General features: G+C 48.7%; 1 protein-coding gene across 1 annotated transcript in view; it reads left to right on the top strand.

The window, feature by feature from the left end:
• Positions 1 to 8890: 8890 nt before the first annotated feature.
• Positions 8891 to 10830, top strand: part of PIP5K1A (phosphatidylinositol-4-phosphate 5-kinase type 1 alpha) — a 10380-nt gene continuing 8440 nt past the window's right edge. Inside the window, exon 1 of the mRNA XM_029084243.1 lies at positions 8891 to 8987. Coding sequence (XP_028940076.1) covers positions 8891 to 8987 — 97 coding nt within the window. The remainder of the gene's footprint in view (positions 8988 to 10830) is intronic.

Below are 10830 nucleotides of genomic sequence, written 5' to 3'. Positions count from 1 at the left end.
CCCTTCCAATCCCTGACATCCTGTGACTCTGGAAAGTAAAAGCCGCTTCTCCCTCCAGCTCTGCTGTCGAAGGGGCCGCTCGGTGGTTTATTTCTCCTCCTCGCCGCCCCTGTTAGCCCTGAAGGTTTGAAAAGCTGGGGTTTTTTTTGAGCTGGAGGTGAACTGATGCTGCCTGTGCTGCTTCCCTCTGCTCAGCCACAGTTTCCTCCTCCGGGATCATCTCTTCGTGTTCCCCAGACGAGGCATCGCGCTCGCTCTTGCCCGTTCCCCATCGCTGTGTGATCGCGGTGATTAAACGTGTCCTCTCCCCCCATCCCCGCAGACTCGGCCGTGTTTAAGACTCGGAGCGCTCCCAGGGGCAGGGAGATCCCTTCCTCTGACCTAAATCTGAACTCTTCTGGGAAAGGATTGTGTATCTTCCCCCCAAATTCAGCAGGTGGGATGCGAATCCTGGTTTCCCTGTCGCCAGCAGCTCCCTCTGGGGTGGGTTTTGAGCAAGTCCTGGAATCGCTGGGCTGGAGCAGGGGCTGGTGACATGATCCCTTCCCGGGGTGGGCTGGAAAAGGAGCATTTATGACCGGGATTTGTATCCTCAAAGTAGCTCCTGATCACCATAAAGCTGGACTTTAAATTCCTTGACACCCTGGAAAACCTGGTGCCTGTGTGTTTCTTGAATAGTTGTCGCTGTCTGGGAGCAGCTTAAATTGTAAATGATCCCAGTGTTTGGGTGGAAGGGGGAGTAATGCAGAGCTGTAGGATCCATGCTCGTTGGCCAATGGTTAGGTTAATTTTCAGGTTAATTTTCAGATGACAGACGCTGCCGTAGGGAAGGGTCTTCCCCAGCTTTTCTACAGGTCACAGGGGCAGGAGTTGCCGTGAAAAATTCCAGCCAGGGGTTTTGTCTGAAATGCCTTTAGCAAAAACGAGTCTGCCCCTCTCTTCTGCTGGGAAATGTGAGATAATTTCATTCCTCCTCCTCCTCCTCCTCCTCTCGAGGAGCTTTGCCATGAACCACACGGAAAAGCAATAAGAGGAACGCTCGGGCCGGCGTCTCGCCCGGCTGCGTTAGTCCTGGCTCGTCCATCCCTCGGTTCCAGCCTCTTCCCCGGAGCTGGAGCTGATTCTGACTGAACTCACTCACTGATTTATTCTCTGTTCGTTGTGATTTTGCAGTTCTGTGATGCTCTTTGACTCCTGAGTGGTTTGATAACGAGGACCAAAGAGGTTTCCTGTCTGCCCTACCTCAGAGCTGGTGTTTCTGGAGGAGCAGAGCTGGTGTTTCTGGCTCTGGATGGAGGGTCGGTCTCAGGAGAGGGAGAACGGGGGGAAGAAATATCGGCCAGGAGTCAGGAGCAGATGCTGGAAACTTCTCTCTCATTGTCCTCTTGTCTTCAGAGTTTCCACTCTTGAGTCCTGTCTGCTGCTCTGTGGGCTGTCTCCATCCTCTGCCACTGAAGACATCGTGCGTTTCAATCTCCTTGGTTTGATCCAGGAGATTTTTTTACTTATTTGAACTGTGTTTCAGTGGAGAGAGTTCCTTGTTGTCAGTCGAGGTGTGTTGGTGTTTCTGTGCACATTTAGACAGGCTGTGGTTTTGTTGGTGTTCTTGTGACCGCTCCTTTTCGGTCAAGATCTGCTGTGCTGATGAGACACGAAGGATGATGGGTTTCTTCCCAGCCCTGGTGAGTTGAGTTGGGTTGGGTTTGGATTGGAGCTCCCAAATAACTAATGGCCATGAGGCACATCTTTTCCTGGAATCGCTGGGATCAGCCCCAAACGGTGGATCCAGAGTCTCGGTGAGGTCAGGGCCTGTCTGCACTGCCCTGTGCTCCCCAGCCTCCAGCTGGTGGAGGTGGAAGCCCAGACCTCGTTGTCTTTGGTAGGTTCTGTTCCCCTCACCTCTGCGTGAGGCAGAGGAGTTGCTGATTTTGTGGGTTTTTTATTGATTTCTGGGTGTCATGCCTAATGTCAGCTCTCTTAGAAAACTCTGGTAACCTTGTACATGGAAACTTGTTCTTATTTCTGCCCCTGACCTCTTGGATTAAAAAAAATGGCTTTATTTCTCCGTGGCTGGGTGTGCTGACCTCCTGGCTAAGCACTTGGCAGCACGCTGGTGAGGGGAGATTGAGGAAGGGTTTGTTGTTCCTGCAAAGCAGTGAGAAGTGTCTTGATACATGGACCAGTTAGAACAAGGCCAGAGGAGGCCACGAGGATGATGCGAGGGCTGGAGCAGCTCTGCTGTGAGGACAGGCTGAGAGAATTGGGGCTGTTCAGCCTGGAGAAGAGAAGGCTCCGGGGAGACCTTCTAGTGGCCTCCCAGTACCTGAAGGGGCTACAAGAAAGCTGGGGAGGGACTTTGGCCAAGGGCAGGGAGTGAGAGAACAAGGGGTGATGGCTTGAAACTGGCAGAGGGGAGATGGAGATGAGATGTGAGGGAGAAATTGTTTGGTGTGAGGGTGGTGAGACAGTGTCCCAGGTTGCCCAGAGAAGCTGTGGCTGCTCCTCCCTGGAAGTGTTCTTGGCCAGGCTGGATGAGGCTTTGAGCAACCTGGTCTAGTGGAAGGTGTCCCTGCTGCTGGCAGGGGGGGTGGGACTGGATGAGCTTTAAGGGCCCTTCCAACCCAAACCATTCTCTGATTCTATGATAACGTTACAGAGATTTCAGCTCCTCTATCTTTTCCCCGGAGCCTTTTCCCAACGCATTGCTAACGGACACGTCACCAGTATCCAAGTGACTTTCAGGAGTGTCCTGTCCTGTGTCTCCATCAACCAGCTCGTAAAATAAACGTAGGGGAGAGGGGGGAAGATGTGCTAATCCAGGGCAGTAAAATCTGTCACGCTGCCGGTGGTGGGGGAGATAAATCCCAACGGGAACCTGCGGGAGCTCCCGATGGAGGAACTGGATTCACCAGCTCTCTTACGGCAGCTTTGATGCCCGTGGCTTCGTGTCCTGAATGTAATTTATGGGAACAGATCTATGGATGTTGAGAATTTCAAGGTGATTACTCACTGCTCGGCCTTCTGGCTGAGATCAAGTGCTCATAAGTGGTTTCTCTTCCTCTGGAGGGTCGTGCTCTGCGCTGGTCTCGCGGGTTTGCTTCCATCTCCAGCTGCTGTGATTCAACACGTTGGCTTTGGACTCTTTTAGTTCAGGGCAAACTTCTCCAGTTTTCCATGAGAGCTTCTTGAGGAAAAAGCCAATGAAATATTTAGGCTGTTATCTTCCAGAACTATGGAAGAGGTTTTTATTGTGTGTGACTCAGGTGCAAAGTTAGTTTGTACTCAGAGACAAAGCAAAGTCGGGACCTTTTTTTTTTTCCCTTCACTCAGGTTTTCTTTTCGTGTTTCTTTAACTTTCTTGGGGAAAACTTTCTCTTTGTTTCTTCAAGTAGCTGAAGATATTTCTTCAAATATCAGCTCACCACCATGACTCTATAACCTTTTTTGTTTTTCCTTGTATAGATTTCAGCTTTTTGTGCTGCTCGGTGATGTCGTTTCGAAGAGGTAGAGGTGGAGGTATTGCATATACATGCTTAAAAATAATAATAATAATAATAAAAAAAAGCAGCATGATTTCTTCCTCTCCAGTAACCAGCAGCAAAACGCCACATTACATAACTGTCTTGGCTTTTGAGAATTGATAAAACTTGTTGGTTTTGGGGGGTTTTTTCCCCCCCCTCCTAAATAAGCTGCTACTGCTCTCAACAAAAGCTGTTGTTTCATTGAAGTGTGTTGTGTAAGCGCTCTCCTGACATCCCAACAGCTCTGAACAGCTCTGACCAGCTCTCCCCATCCCTGTGTGCACCAGCAGGATTGTTCCAGCGCCGCTTTGCTGCTTTGGGGGTTTGTTGTTTGGTTGTTTTTTTTTTTTGCCTGGTTTGCACTTTAAAGAAAAGAAATCTCGCTGCTATTCCCATTTTATTTTTTGCAGAGCCTGTGGCCTTGGATTTGGGGCGGGGGGACACGCACTGATCCCCACAGACTTTGGGTTTTTTGTTTTTTTTTTGGAGGGGGATTTGTAGACAAAGAAAAAAATGTGCTGTGGGATTTCTGTGCAAACAGCGACTTGGAAATGTCCGTGGAGTCTCCAAGGTACGAGACGTCCTCCAGGTAGTGTTTGGTGGGTCTAAGGCTTGGGCTTGCGACCAACTTATGGATGGTGCAGCCACCTGTGGGCAGAGGAAGGAGAATATTCCTGTTTTTGAGCATGAAAAGGAGCTGTTTGGGGAGGACCCAGCTGCCTCTCTCACCCTGGCTGCTTGTTTGGCTGAGCTGAAGCCAGCAGGCGCGGGGAGGAAGGGCCGTGCATGCCGGTGTGATGTGTCCTGGCCCCTCGGGCTTGCGACCAACTTATGGATGGTGCAGCCACCTGTGGGCAGAGGAAGGAGAATATTCCTGTTTTTGAGCATGAAAAGGAGCTGTTTGGGGAGGACCCAGCTGCCTCTCTCACCCTGGCTGCTTGTTTGGCTGAGCTGAAGCCAGCAGGCGCGGGGAGGAAGGGCCGTGCATGCCGGTGTGATGTGTCCTGGCCCCTCGCCTCGCCCTGCTCAGAGGCTGGAGGGTTGAGTTTGATGATGTGTTTGGGTGTGTGCTAACGTTTTCGCTTTTTATTTTTATCTAAAACACGAGGTGCAGCTCAAATCTGTCTGAGCAGCTTCATTTAAAAATAGAGTGAAGCGGGTATTTGTTCTGGCTACACCAAATTAGCTTTGCTCCTTCGCTAGACGAGTGAGGATCTGACCCAAATGCCTCATTACACGTTCCTTCCAGTGACTGATTTGTCCAAACTGACCAAGTGCCATCACCACGACTTCTTTTTTTCTTTTTTTCTCTTTTTTTTTTCTTTTTTTTGGAGCATTTATGTCATGGTTGGTAAGAGTATCCTCTCTGGTGCTGGCTGAAAATAATCCCCAGGCTGGCGGGAGGCAGACAGCTGTTTATTTAGGTTGATTCAGTTTCCAGTAAACAGCTCTGAGGAACGCTCTGAAATCACCCCTGAGGGGTTGCTCCCGGGATCACAAAAGAAAGGGGAAAAGGAAACTTTTTGGGACATGATGAATTGATTTTTTTGGACAGGACTTTTTAACCCTGGTCTGTTTCCTTTGACCAGATTTAACCGGTTAAGTCTCTCAAGCCATTTTTTCCGTTGTCAATCTGGGTCAGAACCGTGACTGATGAGTTGTTCCATTGTAGAGTTATTTAAACAGATCCAGAAACAGCAGCTTTTTTTGGGAAATTATTTCATTTTGTTACATTTATGCCATTGAATTTCACACCTGTACTTCTCCAAGCAGAGTGTGTGTGTGTGTGGGGGGGGATGACACAGAACTGCCTTTCTATAGCGATAAAAAGAAGTGATGGAGAAAACTGAAATGGATTCGGATGGAAACCTCTGAGTTCTGTTCCCTGACCTCAGCTGGTGACACTGTGGGTCATCAAGAGAGTTTGTTTTTGCAGGAGGACCCGTGATAAACCCGTCCGTAGCATCAGCCCTTCCTCAGAGCCACAAAGACCTCGTCAGCCTCCTGTTCATCCTCGCACTCAGATGCGAATGAGCGTCTTTTATCGTGGTCAGACAGGAATTACCTATTTCCCAATCAGTAGCAAACTTGTTTGGAAACTGACAGGAGGGAGGGGGAAGCTTCCTGCCACGGAAACTGGGTGTGCTGGGACCGGAGCCATGCTCTGAGCGCGGTCTGTGGCTTTCCCTTGTTGACTCACCCTTTCTTGTAACCGCCCGGATTGGGAGGATCATCGTTGTCACTACGGGAAAGGGTGAACCCAGACACCACAGTCTTGGAAGAGGAGAAATAGAAGCTGATGCTTTTGGTCTGTGCTGAGATGCTGTGTGTCCTCCTCAAAATCATGGGGACACCTCTAAGATAAAGCTGTCCCACGGTGTCCCACGTGCTTTGGGTTCCTGCCTCTTCCAACCAAAGACTCGTTGTACGTTCTGGCTTTTAACGTTTGTTGCGTGTGATTAAAGCAGCAGAGAGAGAGAGAAGATTTGCTGCTGGGTTCTCTGGTGAGAGAGCTTCAGCTAAATCCTGCTGGAATACGGTTTTGCACAGATGATTAAATAATAACACAGTGAAATCTCCAAGGTGATGAGGCTGGCAGTGCTGCTTCAGGATTGTTTAAATCACCGGGCTGTTAGAGGTTTTCATTTACATAATTACAGACACTTGCTTAAAAAAAAAAGGTTTAATTGCTGCTGAGCAGGAGTTACGTTGTGATCCCCGGGATGTTTCCTCTGTCCCTGTGTCCTGATGAATTTTGACAAGTTCAAAAGCCTTGGGATAAGGTGATGGAGTTGAGGTTTCCTGCTTTCATTGACACTAAGTCCCAGAAGCTTCCTTCCAGCTGGAGATGCTCCCTCTTCCCCTTGCTCCCGACCCAGGTTTGGGAAGGGATGTGAGAGGGTCTTTTCTTAAAAGGTCTTTTCCAACCTGAATGATTCTGTTGTAGATTCAGCCCATAGGGACACGGTTTAGTGGGACTTGGCAGGGTTGGGTTTTTTTGCCTTTGGACTTGATGATCTTAAAGTTCTTTTCAATCTAAATGATTCTCTGAGAGGTGACGCAGGGCAGCTGACTCCAAGGAACCCCAAGGCTCTGTGGGGAGGAGGAAGAGGAGGAGAAGAGCCGACTGTGAGAAACTTCAAACACCAAAGCTGCTTGTTGGGACAAACTTTCTTGTCTTTATGAAGGGCTGAGAGGGGGTGGGAAGGCAGCTGGAGCCACGGAGTCAGTCGTCCTGCGCTCGCTTTGTTTAGCAAAAACGTGTTTGTCACAGATTTATTTCTTTTTCTCTCTTCTTTGCTTGTTTAATATGTATTGAAATGAGAACTTTGATCGCTCGATAAGGGGATCAGAAGGCTGCTGGGTTCTGCTGTGAGGTACCTGAGTTCCTTTAGCTGAAATGCAGGTTTTTATAGAGCTCTGGTGCTCGATGAAATCACAGCGTGAGTCTTTCCACCGCCCCGAACAGGCGAGCAGGAAGGGGCTGCTCTGCTGAGCTGAGCGGTGGGTGGACCCGGAGCTGCTGCTTCAAGGATTAGATGTTGTAATGCTTAAATCTGTTAAAACAATTCCTGGGTGTCGGGGGGGGGGGGGAAGCAGCCCTGTGCAGTCTGTGCTATGATGGGGGTGTTGCTTTTGGGTGGGAGAGGTTTTATCAGGCTCTGGTCATGGCTCCCACATGGAAAAAAAAAAAATTAAAAAAATGAGTTACTGTGTCTGAAACAGAAAGAAAAACAAAATGAAAGAGTTTATTTGTCTGCTTTTCTGGGCTGGAGGCAGAAAGCACATCCCTGGTTTATGTGATACACACACATATATATATATATATATCATGTTTTATACATGGGCTGGGGAGGGCAGCGGGACTGTCCAGGGAGCTCTTGGCCTCACCAGTGTCGGTATCTCGGCCTGGCTGCTGGGTTTGTGGTGGCATCTCATGGCTTTTTTTTTTCTCCTTACTGCATCCATAAAAAAGCCAAGGTGGGTGTCCAGGCCTAAAAGATCAAAGTTAGTACATCACCTCGTGGGTATTTAACAGCACAGGAGTCAGGAAAACCCCTGGGTTCAGGTTAAAGCTGAAGGGTTGATGTTCTGGGCCTTTATTAAAAAGGTCCTGGAAATAATTTCCAGATAAACTGTGGTCAGTGCATCTACTGGAACCCAGCAGAGCACTTGGGCCTCCCAGTTCTAATTAACAGATGGCAATAATCCTGCGAAGCTCCAGTGTAGCTCCACTGAGGGCAGGGGAGTCGCTGATGCCACCTCAGGAGTTGGTGGGGTGTGTTTGTGACCAGCTGAGTGGGGCAGAGCAGACCCCGGCTGGTGGCACCGGCTCTAAGCTGGGTTTGGCTGGTGAGGGGGAAGCAGAACAGCATTTCCTTGAGGCTTGACAAGAATTTACTCTGCTGTGAGAGAAACTGGGAAGAAATCAGCTGTGAGTCAGTGCTTTTTCAGATGCCTTCTTCGATGCGGCTGCGTCAGGCTGGTTTGTGATGCATAATAACAATTAACCCTTTCTGAGTGTGTTTTTTTTATTTTGACAGGATCATCTACTTTCAAAAAATCTCTCACCCCTGAGGTAAGTTTCTGATTGACAAGATGGTTTGTTCCCTGGCTAAGAGAATGCCCGAATTCAGATTTGTCTGCTGGTTTTTTTTTCAGTCTGGTTCAAGTTGGGGGTGAAGCAGGCAGTGGTGAGTGCAGGAAGCTGCAGGTGCTCGTTTGGCAAATCAGAGCATTTTTACCAAGGGAATCTCTGCTAAAAAGCCCAGCTTGTCCCAAAACTGAGCAATTCTCATGCCACCAAAACACCATGTAGATCTGCTGCTGCTGTGAGCAAGACGTTGGACTCGTTTTGACTGAGCAACACCATTTAACAACCATGTGTGTGAGACAGAAGACGATGAGTCAAGCGAGCTCTTGCGGCGTGAATCACAGCAGAGTTTGCCAGCTTCCTAAAATGTTTTCTCAAAGACTTGGCTTTACTGGCAGAAAGGATGGTGACCAGCTGTGGTTGGCCCAAACTTGCTTAGAGCTGATCTGTTTGTGATGAGGGTGATTAGAAAAAAAAAAGCAAACCCTTCCTGGTGGTCTTGCATGAAGGTGTTTCCCTCCAGTTAGATGTCCAGCCTCCATCACACAGAGTTCTTTGAAGGCTGTTGAAAGCATTTCAATGCTGTTGCTGTCCTGGAGGCCAGCCTGTACCGTGTCTTCCCTTCACACCCTTGCAGGGACCTGGGGCTTTAGCACTTCCCAAACTCCATCTCTGAGAATAGCAAAATGATGCTGAGTGGTTCTGAGCAGCCACCAGCCTCTGAGAGATGGAATTTTCCATCCTTGGTTCTTACCAGCTTTTACTCCAATCCTAGATGCCAGGTTCTTCTGGGCAGCCAGGCTCACAGACGATAAAGAAAGGGCACAGAGGAGTGGACTCCACGGGTGAGACAACCTATAAAAAGGTAAGTTACCTCTTGCACAACTCATTTGACTGTTGTCATCCTCCACTTTGCGATGCCCAGAGCAGCAGCGTGTGATGTTGGACAGCGGGTGGTGTCTGTGACAGTCACTGAAGGAGATCTCAGAGGAAAGGAACCCGAGGACTGAATATGTGCTTCTGAGCTTCTCTTCTGCAGCTTTCTAGAGAGGGGATTATTTTTAACCTTTGCCCATTAGTAACACTTCTTAGGCCTCTTCTGGCTGCTTGGGTGCTCTCTGTGCTCTTTGGGCACAATCTTTTCTTGTAGATCTTGTGGCATTACTGGAATTTGCTTTACAAAGAGGAGATTGTTTGGGTATTTTTAAAAAGCCTGTAAATGTGGGTAATTTATGGATGCTGCTTCCGGTTTGTTGGACTTGATCAGAATGAGTTGACTTTCCTTGAAGTGAGATTGACTTCTGGGATGTGGATTCAGTGGGTAGTGGTGTGATGTGGGCGTTGTGGAAGCGAAGCTTCTGCTCTGACACATTAATTCAGATGTGCCTCCATCTGTCTGAGGGGTGTTGGCATGGGAGGAACTGGAATGGTGTTTCCACAGAAGCTGGATTTTGTTATCTCCAGGATTGGGATCTGGCTTTCAGTTTCCCAGCAAATTCAGAGGTTAGACAGCAGGGATAGGAGAGAAAAGCAGAAGCCAACAAAAAATGCTTCAAGTGTTTCTTGCAAAGGTCCCAGAAACCTGGTGAGACACCACCTGGGATTTCTCTGGGAATGAGACTAATGTCCAGTCTGTCTGTTTTCCATCCCCTCCTTTTCCAGGGGTGGTAAATTGGGTTTTTTTTTTAGAATTCTTTACCCTATGAAAGCGATTGTAAACAGGCAGTCAGCTGCTCAGCTGAGTGTGCTGGCTAATAGAAGAGAAAAAGACTTGTTCCTTGGCAACCTGGCCCTGCAGCTCTGTGTTCACAAACAAGGCAGCATCGCTGGGCCCTGTTGGTAAGTTCTGTTTCTCAACAGTGAGGCTGTCCTGGGAGTTGAAGCAGGACTAGGTGAGCTGAACCCAGGGCTGTTTTCAAGCAGCTTGAGAGGGTAAGGAAGGAAAGTGAAGTTCTTCCTCCTTCCCCATCTGATACTGCAGTAAATATCAGATACAAACAGGTAGCTGAGGTAGAAAAGGGCATTGTTGGCAAGCTGGAGTTCCTGCCAGTTTTTGTTGCTCTCTTCAGGGAGCTGGGAGCAGATCTTTTACAGCTATGAAAACAGAAAACCAGTTCAGTGGGAGAAATCACACAATGGTTTGGGCTGGAAGGGACCTCAAAGATCATCCAGTTCCAACCCCCCTGCCTGTTGGTTTTACAAGGCTTCACGGAGGGTGTGTGTCTGGGGAAAAAGCTTGAAACACTTGTCCCCCCCCGATCTCGTGGTGTCCTCTGTTGCCAAGGGCTTTGATCTGCAGTGATTTCTTGCATGTGGCAGGGGGCTGGGCTTTGTTTAGCTTGAGGAAACAAATACAAACGAGTTGGATGGTGAGCCCTGGATCTTGTTCTGGGTCCAATTGCTTTATGTTTAAGCCAAGTGAAAATGTCCATGAGCTGCAGAGCACAAATCCAACCTGCACCTGCTCTGCAGCCTCAGCATTGGGGATATTATCAATGTCTATAAATATCTGAAATATATCAATGTCTATAAATATCTGGGGGATGGGGACAGGCTCTTTTTGGCCAGGACAGGACAGTGGGCACAAACTGGAACACCAGAAGTTCCACACAAACTTAAGGAAAAATTTCTTGACTGTGAGGGTGTTGGAGCCCTGGGACAGGCTGCCCAGAGAGGGTGTGGAGTCTCCATCTCTGGAGATGTTCCAAACCCACC

This window comes from Antrostomus carolinensis, unplaced genomic scaffold (genome assembly GCF_000700745.2).
Source record: "Antrostomus carolinensis isolate BGI_N321 unplaced genomic scaffold, ASM70074v2 scaffold5763, whole genome shotgun sequence".
NCBI lineage: Eukaryota > Metazoa > Chordata > Aves > Caprimulgiformes > Caprimulgidae > Antrostomus > Antrostomus carolinensis.
This window is presented reverse-complemented; position numbering and strand designations above follow the sequence as displayed.